Source organism: Tilletiopsis washingtonensis, assembly GCF_003144115.1.
Source record: "Tilletiopsis washingtonensis strain MCA 4186 unplaced genomic scaffold FA09scaffold_23, whole genome shotgun sequence".
NCBI classification, from domain to species: Eukaryota; Fungi; Basidiomycota; class Exobasidiomycetes; order Entylomatales; genus Tilletiopsis; species Tilletiopsis washingtonensis.
In genome coordinates this window covers 319,931-334,411 of record NW_020312020.1, presented here as the reverse complement: position 1 = coordinate 334,411, position 14,481 = coordinate 319,931, and the positions used below count along the sequence as shown (strand labels likewise).

General features: G+C 69.1%; 5 protein-coding genes across 5 annotated transcripts; 3 read left to right on the top strand and 2 right to left on the bottom strand.

The window, feature by feature from the left end:
- Positions 1 to 1,161: 1,161 nt before the first annotated feature.
- FA09DRAFT_289528 (hypothetical protein) lies at positions 1,162 to 1,446 on the top strand (the record flags this gene model as incomplete). The annotated part of the gene is made up of 1 exon (XM_025739946.1): positions 1,162 to 1,446. A coding segment is annotated over one exon (285 nt), but the record flags the coding sequence as incomplete, so codon positions are not given.
- Positions 1,447 to 2,843: 1,397 nt separating this feature from the next.
- On the bottom strand, positions 2,844 to 3,511 carry FA09DRAFT_335385 (NADH dehydrogenase, alpha subcomplex, subunit 2; the record flags this gene model as incomplete). Its single annotated transcript, XM_025743763.1, has 3 exons — positions 2,844 to 2,926; positions 3,161 to 3,267; positions 3,426 to 3,511. The coding sequence occupies 3 exons, from the start codon at positions 3,509 to 3,511 to the stop codon at positions 2,844 to 2,846; spliced, it is 276 nt and encodes a 91-aa protein (XP_025595646.1).
- A 460-nt stretch (positions 3,512 to 3,971) lies between these two features.
- On the top strand, positions 3,972 to 7,821 carry FA09DRAFT_362999 (kinesin-domain-containing protein). Its single transcript, XM_025745541.1, has 3 exons — positions 3,972 to 4,156; positions 4,207 to 4,583; positions 4,643 to 7,821. The coding sequence occupies exons 1-3, from the start codon at positions 4,129 to 4,131 to the stop codon at positions 7,577 to 7,579; spliced, it is 3,342 nt and encodes a 1,113-aa protein (XP_025595645.1). The 5' UTR covers positions 3,972 to 4,128; the 3' UTR covers positions 7,580 to 7,821.
- Positions 7,822 to 8,006: 185 nt separating this feature from the next.
- Positions 8,007 to 8,739, bottom strand: FA09DRAFT_332261 (hypothetical protein). Its single transcript, XM_025743386.1, has one exon. The coding sequence runs from the start codon at positions 8,697 to 8,699 to the stop codon at positions 8,277 to 8,279; it is 423 nt and encodes a 140-aa protein (XP_025595644.1). The 5' UTR covers positions 8,700 to 8,739; the 3' UTR covers positions 8,007 to 8,276.
- A 1,439-nt stretch (positions 8,740 to 10,178) lies between these two features.
- On the top strand, positions 10,179 to 11,519 carry FA09DRAFT_341282 (hypothetical protein; the record flags this gene model as incomplete). Its single annotated transcript, XM_025744426.1, has 1 exon — positions 10,179 to 11,519. One exon carries the CDS (start codon positions 10,179 to 10,181, stop codon positions 11,517 to 11,519), a length of 1,341 nt encoding a protein of 446 aa, XP_025595643.1.
- Positions 11,520 to 14,481: the final 2,962 nt, after the last annotated feature.

The following is a 14,481-nucleotide window of genomic DNA, read 5'->3' as shown; positions in this document are numbered from 1 at the left end:
TCGGACGGCCAGACGCGCGCGCCCACATCCATCTCGGCCATGTCGAGCGAGGCAGGCACGAGTCCGCCGCGCAGGCAGGAGCCGCGCCTCTTTCCCCTCTCGCCGCCTAACGCCGGCGCTGCCGAGGACGACCTGCTCTCCTCGGAGCGCGGCACGCTCCGGCGCGAGACGCTGCCGCGCAACCTCTTCGGCGGCATCACGGCCGGCCGCCTGCCGAGCTCGGGGCAGAACGGCTCCAGCACGGCGTACGCGCCGAGCAACAACGACAGCTCCGTCGGCAGCCAGATCAGCAACCTGCCCGACCTCGGCACGCTGCTGCCGGGACGCGCCACGTCGCACCCACTGGGCGACTCGCGCGTCAAGCGTGAGCTGGAACACTCGCTCATTCGCCTCATGAGCGAGGGCGTCTTTGCGGACCTGCTCGAGGACGCGCTGGGTCGCTTCCGCTTCCGTGTGAGTGTGCAGGAGAAGGGCAAGCAGAGACCACGTGCTGACAGATCCCGGCAGCAATGGCTCGCCGGCGTCGACCGCAGCGCAGTGGCGTCGCTCGACTTTCTCTCCGACACGGCGGCGTTCAGCGAGAGTGCGTGATGCGATTGCATGCTTCGGCATGGCTGACGTCCGCTCTCCAGTCCTGCGCCACGCTCAAGCCGTCGGCATGGCGATGCACCACGTCTATCTCTCGCCTGGAGTGAGCAATCCGCGTGCGCTCATCGGTGCGCAGCTGACGCTGTCTCTCAGGCGAGCAAAGAGGTCGAGACCACCTCCGAGGCGCGCATGCGCGCCGTCAACTCGCTGCGCGACCTGCTTGCGACGCACGAGTCGCTCAGCACCATTGCGCAGGGCGTGCGGCATGACCTCTACGTGCGCCACTTCAACAAGTTCATCCGCACCAAGCTGGCGGAGCAGGCCAAGGTGCGTCGACGATGCCGCTGCTGCTGCCACTTTGCGGCTGACGCTATTTTGTCAGGTCCGCCTCGCCACGTGCATCAATGCGCAAGACCGTGGCGACATTGGAGAAGGTGTGTCGGCGTGGATTGCCGCTGGGTTGCATGCTGATCTCTGCCCTCCTGTTACCAGTGTGGTGCATCACGAATCCGCGGTGAGCCTGCGCGCTCGTGACAGAACCCGATCTCGCAGCTGATCCCTGTCCACACTAGTCTGCCGGACGCGCCGATCGTGCTCGCCAGCGAGGGCTTCTCGCGCATGACGGGCTACCCCATCGAGGCCATCGTCGGGCGCAACTGTCGCTTCCTGCAGGGCCCCAGCACGGCCAACGAGCCCGTGCAGCGTATCCGCGACGCGCTCAATGCCAACAAGCCCGTCGTGGAGCTGCTGCTCAACTACAAGCTCGACGGCACGCCCTTCTTCAACCTGCTCAGCATCACGCCCGTGCGCGACTCGGCGGGCCAGGTCGTGTACAGCGTCGGCGGACAGGTCGAGGTGACGGGCGCGCTCTCGTCCAAGGCGTCGCTCGGCTTCCTGCTCGGCGGCTCGTCGGACGATGCGTTTGGCTCGATCGAAGACGTCGTGAGTCGACATGCTGGCGCAGTACGACACAGTGCTGATGCAGTCCTGTAGCACGCCGAGACGCTGCTGGCAAAGGCCAGCGCGCTCAGCCGCTCCGGCGAGTCGGGCATCGAGCTCAGCGACGAGATCACCACGCAAGCAGCCCGCAGCCTCGGGCTCGACCCCTCTGCGTTCCTCTCCGGCGACCGGCGCACATCGACCATGTCCGCGCCGCGGCGTGCTGCGGGCCAGCAAGATACTCCCGCCCGTCAGCAGACGGAGCAGCTCGGCAGTCCGGCGGCAACGGGCATCGCGGGCAAGCTGCGCGCACGTCTCTTTGGGCCCAAGCGGCCCTCGCCGTTCAACGAGTTCTCGCAGAAGCTCGGCGGCGCAGAGGCGCAGTTCGAGGGCGTGCTGCCGATCGAGGAGCAGGTGAGCTCTGTGGTGCGACGGACGCTGCAGCGCAGAGAGCTGACCGCTGGCCGACAGATGGCGCGCTTCGAGAATGTGTAAGACCACCTCGCGGCAGCAACAGAGTGCCGGCGGGCGATTGCTGACCGGCCGATCGCTCCACAGCTACTCGCGCTTCATGATCGTCCGGCGCGAGGGTGAGTCGCAGAGCCAGCTGCTCCGAATCTTCAGCTCACCACCTCGCAGGCCGCAAGATCATCTTTGTGACGCGTGCGTCCTGCCTTTGACGCACACTGCGCCTACCTCTCACACCACCTTTCCCCCCACAGCCCAGCTGCTCGAGTATCTCGGGCACCCTACCCACACGCCCGCGCAGACGCACGCCAACGCGCTGCTCAACGTCGATGTCGTCAAGCTGCTCTCCTCCAACGACCGGGCGCAGACGCTGCGTCTGCGGCAGGCCGTCAAGGTATGGCGTGTGCCGCCATTTTGCCTCGCCATCCACTGACCCTCTCCTCCGCAGACGGCCTTTGAGCGCGGCGTCGCCTACTCGGTGCGCGTCGAGATGGCGCTGGGCAAGAAGGCACAGCTGGCCGCCAAACCCAAGCACCCGCAGGAGCTCGGCGCACTGGCGACACAGCAGGTCACGTTCCGCACCGGCCTGCTGCACTGCACGCCATTGCTCGAGCGCAACCGCCTTGCCGAGGCGTACATCCTGCTCTTCTGAGCGCCCCCGCGCATCCTCCATAATCACCTCTCTCTATGTACGACTCACTTATTCTGCCCAGCGGTACTTCTCGCCCGCTACTGCAAGCGATGCTTTCATCTGCTGCAATACCAAAACCTGCTCCCTGCGCACCTCAAAGCTGCCAAAGGCAGTCTCGCTTTGCTGAAGATGTCTCGCATTTCGTCCCCTCCCCCATCTAGCCCAGCAGCGCCGAGACCTTCTTCTCGACGTCGGCCTTGCTCAGGCCGTCGAGCTCCGCATGCTTCTCCACCCCCCGGTCTGCAGATCGCGTCAGCCGCTATCAACGAGCGTAAAGGGCAGACTTGCTGCCGCCATGGGGCACAGCTCGTGTCCAGGCGCCCACCGCCGCCATGCTTGCGCGTGGGCAAGGCCTGCTCAAGCCTCGCCTCGGTCCCCAGCACGCCGTCCTGCGTAGTCATGACGCTCTGTCCGTGCCGTTCTGCGCCCAGGCGCCGCGCCACACCTCAACGATCTGCCCCACCGCCAACTCACCGAAGCGCGCAAAGATGCGAGCCGGCGTGCCCTGGGCCTCGCGGATGAGGAAGGGCAGGTTGGGGTTGGCCTCCTTGAGCGACGGGTATGCGGCCTTGAGGAACTCGCTGTGTGGCCGGTCTGTCAGCACACCGGGACACGGAGCTGTGCAGGCTGTGCATGCCGCGGCATCACAGCAGCGGCCATCTGGCAGCTCGCCGTACTCCAGCGAGCACGATTGCAGGCCAACTGCGGGCCGCCATGCGCCTCTGCGCCCACGACTCACCGGGCGCCGGCCGAGGCCTGGCCGCTCTGGCAGAGGTGCAGGCGGATCTCCTTGATGGCCGGCAGGGCGCGCGAGAGGGCCGACATGGTGTGCAGGGTGAGGGAGTGGTGGTGGAAGGTGGGCACGGAGCAGCGCTGGCGGCGGCGGCGGCGCGCCTGGGAGCAGCGCGCCCGCCAGCCGTCACGTGCGCGACGCGTGCCTGGGAAGGGGCGGCGGCGGCGCCCCTGCACGGCCCTGTGCCTGGAAGGTGTGTGTTGCTCTCGCGCATGCCTGTGCCAGCGCACCTCGCGCGACAAGGCGGCGGGCAGCGGTGAGCTCAGAGGAAGGGCTGATGCTGAGATGCAAAGATGGTGAACAGCAGCAGCAATGAGGCTTGTCGTGCTGTATGGTTGAAGGCTGGCCGAGGCGGGGACTGGGAGCGCCTGCCGGTGGTGTTGCGCCCGCTGCACCCGTTCGAGGTGGAGCTGGCAGAGCGCGCGCTTAAGCTTGCCGTGCGCGTGTTGGACGCCGAGCGCGGCGCCGCTCTCGCTCCTGCTCCTCGACTTCCACACCGCAGCCTCACCTCAAGCCCACCTTTCTCGCCCTTCCCGGCGCGGGCAGCTCGCTGCACTCTGCGCCGTCTTCGCAGCCTCGTGTCGCTGCGCTCGCCGCACTTGCCAGCGCCGCTCCCTGGTGCGGCGCCTGCCGCCTGCGTGCGTCCGCCATGTCCGACTCGTCCATCTCCGTCGCCGGTCAGTGCGCTGCCGCAGCGGGCCCTGCTCCACGCTCACAGCCCCCGCAGTGCGCATCCGCCCCTTCAGCGCCAAGGAGGCCGCGCTGCTGGCGCCCACCGACATCCCCGCGCCCTTCCTCGGCGACGGCAGCCTCTCGGCGTCGCCGGCCAAGCCGGCGCTGGGCCCGCGCAGCAAGTTCCTGCGCCCCATCATCACGCCCGTCGACGACAAGGTGCTCATCTTCGACCCGCCCGACGGCAACCCCATCTCGCGCCTCTACAGCACCGGCTTCGGCATCGGCCAGAAGAAGGCCAAGGACGTGCGCTATGCCTTCGACCGCGTGCTCGACGACAGCATGGGCCAGGAGGCCGTCTTTGACGCCACGACGCGCCCGCTGCTCGACGGCATCCTCAACGGCTACAACGCGACGGTGTTCGCCTATGGTGTGAGTGCTGACTGCAGGCCAGCGCTGCGGGTGGCGCGCACGAGCTGACGAGGCGGCAGGCGACGGGCTGCGGCAAGACGCACACCATCTCCGGCAGCGAGAGCGACCCGGGCGTCATCTACCTCACCATGCGCGAGCTCTACTCGCGCATCAACGACGCGCGCGACGAGAGCGAGGTGGCGATCCGCCTCTCGTACCTCGAGATCTACAACGAGACGATCCGCGACCTGCTCTCCGCCGAGCCCACGCCCGCGGCCGGCGGCGGGCTGATGCTGCGCGAGGACAGCAGCAACAAGATCAGCGTCGTCGGCATCACCGAGTACGTGCCGTCGAGCCCCGAGGCAGTGCTCGAGGCCATCACCGAGGGCAACAAGCGCCGCACGATGAGCCCCACCGAGGCCAACGCCGTCTCGTCGCGCTCGCACGCCGTGCTGCAGATCAACGTCACGCAGCGGCCACGCGCCTCGGGCACGAGCGCCGAGACGACGAGCGCGAGCCTGAGCATCATCGACCTCGCCGGCTCGGAGCGCGCCTCGGCGACGGCCAACAGCGGCGCGCGCATGAAGGAGGGCGCCAACATCAACAAGAGCCTGCTCGCGCTCGGCAACTGCATCAACGCCCTCTGCTCGACGGCCGGCAGCCGGCGTGCCCACGTGCCGTACCGCAACAGCAAGCTGACGCGCCTGCTCAAGTTCTCGCTCGGCGGCAACTGCAAGACGGTGATGATCGTCTGCGTGTCGCCCTCGAGCGCGCACTACGACGAGACGCACAACACGCTCAAGTACGCCAACCAGGCCAAGAACATCCGCACAAAGGTCAGCCGCAACATGCTCAACGTCGACCGCCACGTGGCGCAGTACGTGCAGGCGATCCACGAGCTCAAGGAGGAGGTGCAGGAGCTCAAGACGAAGCTCGCCGAGCGCGGCGCCATCGAGTCGGCGGGCGAGAAGCGCAAGCGCGAGGAGATTGGCCGCGAGGTCGTCGAGGCCAAGCGCCGCATGCTCGAGAGCACCGAAAACGTCAAGCGGCTGGTCGCCGAGCGCGCGGCGTCGGCGGTGCAGCTCGAGGCGGCGGCTGTGCGGCTCGAGCCGCTGCGCGCCGCGGCGGCTGCGCTGGACGACGAGATCGCCAAGGCTGGCCCAGACGAGGCGGCAGATGCGGTCGCGGAGCGGCAGCTGATCGCTGCGCTCATCGCGCGATCAGAGGCGCGGGCGCAAGAGGAGGCAGCGGTGGCGCAGGCGCGTTCTCTCGCCAACAGTCTGCAGATGCAGAGTGCACTCGTCCTCGCTGCGTCCAACAACCACCGCTTCGACGCAGAGGCCTCGGCCCGCGTGCGCGAGAGCGGCGATGCGCTGCTGCGCGAGGTCGAGGCGGCAAGAGCGACCAAGATGTATGAGGCACTCAAGGCTGACCTGGTGGCATCGGCGTCTGACGTCGTGCTCGCCACCGGTGCGGCCGCACGGGCGACGGCGGCGCTCAAGGAGGCAGCAGGCGAGCTCGAGTTCCGCGCGACGACTGGCAGCACTGATGCCGACGAGAGCACGCCCGAGGCGCTCGGCCGGCTCGCCAAGCTGCTGCGCAGCGCCGGCGCCTCTAACGATGCCATCATCCAGCGGTTGACGGGTATCGTGACGCCGGACGTCCCGGCGCCACGCTCTGCTGCCGCTCCTCGCCGCGGCACCGCCGTGCTGCGCCGCTCCGCGCGCCAGAGCGTGCACTCGATGCCTCCGCTCGCCTCCTCCTCTGCCGCCGCTTCTCCGCCGCGGGCCATGCTGCGCGCCAACCGGCGCATCTCGCACGCACCACGGGCAGTCGCACCTCCGTCGCCGTCCAAGGTCCGGCCGGGCGCCGTGTCGTCTGCCGCCGCGCCCACGGCCGCCAGCCTGGCGCGCTCGCACCTCGTCGCCTCGCCACGCAAGGCACGTGCCCGCACGAGTCTCTCGGGGCGGCGTATGAGCACGCTGGCGACCATGCGGCCACCGCCACGGGCCTCGATTGCCCCAGCCGCCGTCGACAAGGGCAAGAAGGCCTTCCGCTGGGCCGACGAGGCGGGCGAGGGCTGCATCGACGATGCGCATGCGACTGGCGCAGGCGACACGGGTGCCGAGGCCGACGTCGAGAGCGAAGCGAGCCCAGACGAGGCAGGCCGCGCTCGCAAGGCTGCTGTCGACGCACGCATGGCATCCAGCAGCGACGGAGCCGACGAAGGGGCGAGCTCGGGCACCGAGTGGGAGGACGAGCGGAGCGCAGCCAAGCGCCAGGCGACCACGGCGCGGCCAGCGCCCAAGCCGCGATCAGTCAGCGCAGGCAGCGGCTCTGGTGGCGGCGGCCTCTTCGACCGCAACTTCCTCGCCAAGCGGGCCGCCGCCAACTCGGCGCTGGGTGCCCTCAGCGAGGCGCAGGACGACTTTGACCTCAAGCTCGTCGCCGCCGTGGCGCCGCGCGCCCGCACGCTCTCCACGACGACGGCGGCGCCGCCGGTCCGCGTGCCTGCCGCCAGAGCGCCCTTTACTGAGCTGGCTCAGACGTCCGAGAGCGGGCCACTCGCTGCTAGTAGCTCGGCGAGCACCCGCTCCAGCCCGTACAAGCGCCGCGACAGCCGCGAGACGGCCGGCGGGCCGGTGCGCCGGCAGCGCCGCAGCTCGCTGCCGCGCCTCGCCGACTCGGGCAAGCCGCCGAGTCCCAGCCTCGCGAGCCATGCGCAGTTCGCCTCTGGCCCGCCCGGCCACACTGCCGCTCGTCTGGCCACTGGACAACAGGCTGCTCTGCGCAGCAGCACCAGCAGCGCCGCCAATACGTCTCGCGACGCGCTCGACGGCAGCAGCAGCGCCTCGGCCGGCGTGCCTGCTCGCGTGCGCGGCGGCTCCGGCATGGGCAGCTCCTCGTCCAAGGGCCTCTTTGGCAACTCGCTGCGCAGCGCCAGCGGCTCTGCGGCACCGGGAGCGTCGCGCGCACATGCGGCGCCGCCCATCGCCTGGAAGGCTGGCGGGCGCTGAGCGCCTCTCCTAGGCTGGCCATATATCCCCCTCTCTCTCTCGTCGCTGTGTCTCTCTGTTGCCGTAGACCACCCTCATCATCTGTATCTCCTTTCCGCTCATATCTGCCAGAGACACGCGCCCACTCTAGCATCCCTTCTCGTTCCACCTCATCACCCTGCCACACACTTATGCGCACGCGCCCCCGCGCCTTGACGGCTGCCTGCCTGCGTGCCATCTTTAATGGATCCTCGTGACCAGTCAGACACTATCTCTTGATTGCTTCTGCAGCAAAGCTGGTATTCTGAAGGAGGCAAGTGCGAATGTGAGCGAGGAAGAGGGAGGCTCGTGCATCACGGTCAACGCTCTGCAAACGCGCACAGATGTCGGCCCCATGCGTCGCCTTTACGGCAAGCCGCGTGATGCGTTTGACTCCAAGAGGACGCACAGATAGAGAGCAGGCTGATTTTGAGCCCATCCGCCTCCAGGAATCACTGAGTGCACGCTCGGGTGAAGTGCATGCGCCAAGACGACGGGCGCGAACCAAGCTCTGCCTCGACGACGCGCGGCGGTTGCGAGGATCCGATTCTTGATCCTGACGCTGCGTTGAGCCTCCGGCGCGACCCTCGTGTTCCCGAGTGATAGCGGTGCAGCACGTCGGTGCTGGATTGTGTCGTCCAGTGCAAATCCAGGTGCACCTCGCCTCGGCTTTGCGTGCTCATGAGCTGTAAGATCTGAGCTGGAACGCGGCTCGAGCGCCCTCTTTGCGCGTCGTCCCTGGCGTCGAGGACACTGATCGACGCTGCCACTCTGCGAACGAGCCTCCTTCATGGGAACAAGCACAAAGGCACAGGCTGGCCCAGACGAGTGGGCCAGTGTCTCGAGCGCCGCCTGCGCAGCGCCGAGCAGACCACGAAAGCTTCTCGGCGAATAGGCATCGCCCGTGCCTCCCTAGCGCAACGGTCCCTGTGCCTTCCCGCGCGCGCCGAGAAGAGTCGGCGTCGACGGTATGGGGAGCGCAGCTGAGCGGCCTCAGCGTCGACCGGCGGCCGGCGGCCTGTGCCTTCGCTGCCGCAACGGCTCGCAGCGACGCAACGGCTGCGAAGCGTGCTGCCGCCTGCCAGCGGCCGTTGCGGCGCATGGACGCCGCACTCGCGGCCGCACGCCATTTCCGAGCTCTCTCTCGCCGACGCTTGCTGTGCAGTGTGCTTTGAGCTCGTTCTTCGCCTTCATGCCTGCGCCTCATGCTGCTCAGCTCGCCGTCGCTCCCTCCGAGCCCTCGGCCTGCCTCCGCTCGATCCGCGCCAGCCCTGCGGAGCGAGGTGCAGGCACGCGCACCTCGCGCGCCTCATGCAGCGCAACGCCACAGCTTGCGCAGGAGGTGCGCGAGGTGCAGCGCTGCGGCCGAGGAGCACAACACCGAGCGTCCTGCACTGCGCCGCGGTACGCCGCCGCCCGGGCGCTGCCGCCTGCCCTTCTCGGCACTTGGGCCGCCTCGGCCTGCTCTCACACCTCGGTGCTTTTGCGAGCCCTGCCGAGGTGCCGCGATCTCACCCACCGCGCGCCCCTTTGCCCGCGCATACTCGTCCCTTGCCGCGCGTGCCCCCACGCGTCTGTGTTGGCTGGCCGTCAACCAACACCCACGCCCCCGCGGCTCGTCGGACGAGCCGAGCAGCCGGGGCGACCTCGTCATGCATCCACCTCGAATTGAGAGCGAGATCGAGCTCGCCATGCTTCTGCAATCTTGACGACGGAGAGTTCCACTGCGCCAAGGCTGGCCCTGCATGTGCGAGATGGACGAGTGCGAGGCGTGAGCGGCAGCAGCGAGGGCGAAGGCGTGCCGCAGCATGCACGCGTGCAGTAGCGTGCGGCGGCCGCGTTCTGGCGCCGCGTCCCGTGCCGTCGGGCTGCTGCGTGCTGGGCAGCAGAGGGCAGGCATAGGGAGGGCGACGAAGCAGCGGGTGCAGTCCATCGCAGCAGCTGAGCCGCACCGCACCGTCGGCATGTGCCGCTGCCCGCCGGTCTGCCGCCGCCGCCGCCGTGCTGCCAGCCGCCGTGCTGCTGCCGCTGCTGGCGCTGCGGCGCCGTGCCCGCGCCTTCTGTCGAAGCACACGGCGACTCCGCCGGCCCGCACGCCCCTCGGCGCGCATACTGATGCGCTGCGTCTGCCGCTGCCTGCCCGAAGTGATCGTCCGAGGCGAGATGGGCAGGCCGCACCGCTGCAGCATGCACGCTCGCAGAAGGCAGCGCGCGCACTGCAGCGAAGCGAGAGCACGGCGGCGAGATGGGGCGTGGTGGTGGTCTGGTGGTGCTCCGCGCCGCGGTGCGCTCTCTGTCGGCTGCTGCTGCCGCGCGCCGTCGCCGCGACGCGCTCGCCGTGCCGCCAGCGATACACATCCCTCGTCCTCGCCGCGCCGCTCGTCTGCTCCATCACCATCCCCAGCCCCAGCCCCAGCCCGCTCCGTCTCGCCGCGCTCCGTCCCGCTCCCGTGTGTCTCCCATACCCCTCTCCGCCTGCGCGTGCCGCACCCCCACTCTCCTTCACCGCCGCCTTGCTAGCCGCATCCTCTCGCTCTCTCGCTCGCGCTCTCTCTCTCTGCCTCTGGACCTCCTCTCCGCCATGCCCGGCCACGTGTACGCCACGCGCGCGGCACTGCCCGTCGCCGCGTCGGGCCTGCTCTGCGCCTGCGCCTGCACGCTCATCGCCATCCGCGAGCCGCCGCACGAGCGCGGCAAGCTGGCCGAGGTCTACGGCCCGCTGCCGTTCAAGTTCCTCATCATCAGCGGCAGCGTGCTGGCGCTGACGGGCGCCTACACGCTCGTGCTCGCCGTGCTCGCCTTTACGCGCGGCCTGCGCCTCTTTGGCGCACGCACGGCGCTGCACGGCAAGCTGCTCGGCGGCGCCGCGCTCCTCGTGCTCGTCGCCCAGGCCACGACGCTCGGCATCCTCTTCACCAACAGCGGCTTCACACCGTACAACATTGCCGTGTGCGGCTTCGGCGCGCTGTGCAGCATCTTCGTCGCGCTCGCCGCCGTGCAGGTGGCGCGCGCCGCCAAGAGCATGGCCGAGCGCGACTCGCTCGGCAAGGGCGGCTCGCCGTACATCACGTCGCCCTACGGCGGCGCACGCCCGGGCAGCTGGGAGAAGAGCTCGCACTTCTCGACGACGTCGCTGCTGCCGCACGCCGACCTGCCCGCGTCGCCCAGCTCGCCGACGCTCTCCGTGCCCGGCTCGCCCGGCCTGCCGCGCTCGTCGACGAGCTCATCGCTGACGCCCGGCGCCCACAACACGAACCGCTACTCGTGGGTCGCGCCCGGCGCGCACGGCAGCCGCCCGCAGGTCTCGACGCCGCTGCAGCAGACGTGGAGTGCCGACGACGACCGCAGCGTGCGCCAGCGCCAGAACTACCCCGTGGCGCCCGGCACACCCGAGGCTTCCGCACACGAGGCGCCGTCGTTTGACTTTGGCGGCGCCGCGCAGAGCACCGCCTCGCTGCAGCAGCAGTACCAGCAGCAGACGCGCAACCAGCAGCGCTCCAAGCCCGCCGCACGCTCGGCGGCGCAGACGCAGCAGCAGCAGGCGAACCGCAACTCGATGGCGTACGAGCAGCAGTACGACCAGTACGCGCACTACAAGACCACCCAGCTCTCCGCCGCGCCGCAGACGCCGACGCTGCAGCAGCCGCCGCAGGCGCAGGCCAACACGTCGTACCGCCAGCCCGCCAGCCCGAGCCCGCAGCGCCAGATGTCGGGCGACCGGCCGGCACGCGCCAACAGCAAGCCGGCGCCGTACGGCCAGCGCGCCTACGTGCAGCAGCCGCCCGTCGACAACATCGCCACGTTCCACCACGACTACGTCGACGAGTACGCACGGCCCAGCTACGAGCAGCAACACTCGCAGCAGACGCAGCAGCCGTACGGCAGCAAGCCGAATGGCAGCGACGTGTGGATGGCACGATGATGTTCGGCCGCCTGCATCCCGCTCCGTTCTGCTGCATCTATCTTCTGCGCCGTGTCACGTCACCCCTGCTGCTCCCGCGCATCTCTCCTCTCGCAACCTTCTGCCTTCTCCGCACGGCGCGCCCACACAAGCTGCCGCGCGTGCCTGCTCCTTCGTATGCTCCTGTCTTTCTCGTGCGCCAGTCGCGCATCACACACATCGCCACCACGGGCGTCCCCACACTCTCTTTTTGCTCCGTCTGCCGTCTCCGCGCGCCACAGCTGCGCCTTTGCCTCCTTCTGTGCTTCGCCCCAAACCACGGCTGGTCCGCGCTCCCACCCGCTGTCGCGCCCGTCTCCCTGCTCCGTCACCCCGGCCATGTACAGAAGCGTGTCTGCCCAATTCGAACAAACTGTCGAAAGCATCTTGCGAGGGATATCTTAGTGTACAGCGGCGGCGGACAGGCGCAGTGGAGAAGCAGGGGCGAGAGCAGGCAGTGAGCGGGTGGGAAGCAATCAGGCATAGCCGGCCTGAGGTGCGGCGCGCACGTCCCACTCGGCCTCCTCCTCGTCCTCGTCTAGCACGGCCCAGTTCGGACCGGCCGAGTAGGCGCCGTGTGCCTCGCCAGCGAGCAGCGTCGTGGTGGAGACGGAGCGGATGGTGGGCGCATCGCCGGCGCCACTCATCGACGGCCGCGTGTAGGCGGTGCCGCCGTGCGCTCTGGCTGCAAGCGAGTCGGCAAGCGAAGCAGAAGGCCGCGGTCCTCGTCGTGGCGCCGGCGCAGGCACGGCGCGGTGGATGAGCGTCGTCGCATCGCTGGCGGCCACGCTGTGGTCCGAGGCATGCCGCTCGCCAGCATCGTGGCCGGGCGACGGATACCTGGCTGGCTCCATCGCTGCCCACTTGCCAGGCGGCACCCGTGCCGGAATCGTCGCACCGCCTCCGAAGACGCCGCCTGCCGACGGCCGTGGTCGGAAGCCCGTCGCCTTGAACTGGGTCGAGCTTGCGGCGCGCGGCGTGGCAGCAGCAAAGCCAAAGCTGCCCTTTGCGCCGGTGCTGGACGACGGCACCTGCGAGGCGCTCGCTAGCCGCGCCTGCGACACGGGCACGCCTGACCGAGCGGCACTGCCTGCAACAGGCGGGCGCCGTGTGGCAGTGGCCGGCGTGGCCCGCACACTGCCGGCGTTGCTCATGCCGCTCGCGGTGCGTGCCTTCTTCGTCGAGGCGGGCACGGCGCGCATGGGCGTCGCAGAGCCGGCCCGGTTTGTTTGCGCAGAGGCGCTCAAAGGCGGGCCGGCGCTTGAAGCACTCGACGTCGATATTGTCCGCGCGCGCTGTGAGGCCAAGAAATCAGCCTACGCTGCCAGAAGAAGGGCGTCACATGCACTCACCTTGCCAGCAGCGACCTTCGATGCGGCGCTACCCTGGCCGACGACTGCCTGCAGCTCCTCGACGAAGCGAGCACCGTCGATCATGAACGGCCGCCCCGTCTCTTCCTCCCAGACCGGAATGGAGCGCAAGAGCTCCTCCTCGAGCTGATCCGGAGCGTGGCGTCAGCGCAAGGCCCTCAGGCATGACAGCGCAACACTCACCTTGGGCTTCAATGTCTTGAGGCGCTTGCGCGTCTTCTCCTCCTCGAGCAGCGCGCCGGGGCGGCCCCGCTTGCCCTTCAGACGGTCCTTGTCTGCCGCCGCCCGCTCGAGCTCCAGGCCCTCTTCGAGCAGCGCGCGGTACTTGCCGACCATGCGCAGCAGCGGCGCCTTGCGCTCCAGCTCGCTGCGCGCCACATGCTCGTAGCCCTCGTGCTCCGCAAGGATCTGGTCCGTCGGCGCCACGCCGACGCCGGTGCCCGTGTCGTCCAGGTCGTGGAAGAAGGCCGGGAAAGCGTGTCGTCGCTCCGGCGTGGAGAGTGAGAGCTCGTCCCAGACCGCCGCGATGCGCTCGCGGATGCCAGAGATGAAGAGGGCCATGTGCTGTGCCTTCAGCTCGCGCATCTTGGCCAGCTCGGATGCGTACTGCAGCCACAGGGTCAGCCGGCGTGCGCAAGGGACCGCAAGCGCAACTCACAGCCTCGATGGCCGTCTCCGTGGCGCCAGAGTTGGCCAGCACAAACGCTTCCATCTCCGACTCGGGCACGCCGAAGCGCTCCCACAACGCGTACAGCTCGTCGTACAGCTCCTGGATGCGCAGCTCGCGCTTGCTCTTCTCCTGCTCCAGGCTCTGGCGCAGTGCCACGGCAGCCTCGATGTGCGCTGCATGCGGCTCGAGCGCGTGCGTGGGCTGCAGGCTCGGAGGCGCGAGAGGGCCCGAGGGCCGCGAGCGCGTCGTCGGCGAGGAGGGCGGCGAGAGCGTCTGGTCGCCAATGTCGGCCAGCGACTCAAACGCGCCTTCCCAGGGTGTGTCTGCGATCTGCGGCTCGACCACGCGCAGCCGCAGGTGGCCCAGGATGCGCGCTTGGAACGTGACCTGGCCAGCGGCATCGATGAGCGTCGGCAGCACGCACAGCTCAGACCAGAGCTGCAGAATCGCAAGCAGATGTGCGCGCAGCTCGGCGGTGCGCTCGGCATGTGCGCTCTCGGCATTCTGCAACGCGGTGGCCAGGCTGGCAAGGTACGAGGCGGGCAGCGGGATCGGCGCCGTCTCCGAGGCCGGCTGCGGCGTCTCGGGCACGCTGGGCATGAAGGAGCCCAGCAGCGGCGCGTAGGCAGTGACTTGCGAGAGCAGCGCGTCGGCCTTCTGCGAGCGTGACGTGTACTCGGCGCTGAGGTGCCTGAGCGTCTCTTCCATGTCCTTGAGGCGGGCGAGCAGCGGCTGCACGGCAAGTGTGAGCAGCTGCGGCAAGGCATGGCACGCTGCACCACTCACGCGCTCCGTGCTCTGCATCACGTCCGACTCCTTCATGCCCAGCGCCGCATACATCTCGGCCACCTCGCGCTGCAGGTCGGCGCAGCGCTGCTCGGCGGCGCGCACCTCCTGCTCGGCC

What these genes read in the sequence shown, in the direction of transcription:
- FA09DRAFT_362999 (XM_025745541.1), top strand. Translation starts at nt 4,129, where the DNA reads ATGTCCGACTCGTCCATCTCCGTCGCCG. An exon ending in CTCGTCCATCTCCGTCGCCG is followed by an intron (nt 4,157 to 4,206) that starts GTCAGTGCGCTG and finishes CAGCCCCCGCAG; the next exon opens with TGCGCATCCGCCCCTTCAGC. An exon ending in CGACGGTGTTCGCCTATGGT is followed by an intron (nt 4,584 to 4,642) that starts GTGAGTGCTGAC and finishes ACGAGGCGGCAG; the next exon opens with GCGACGGGCTGCGGCAAGAC.
- FA09DRAFT_332261 (XM_025743386.1), bottom strand. Translation starts at nt 8,699, where the DNA reads ATGCGCCGCAACGGCCGCTGGCAGGCGGCAGCACGCTTCGCAGCCGTT.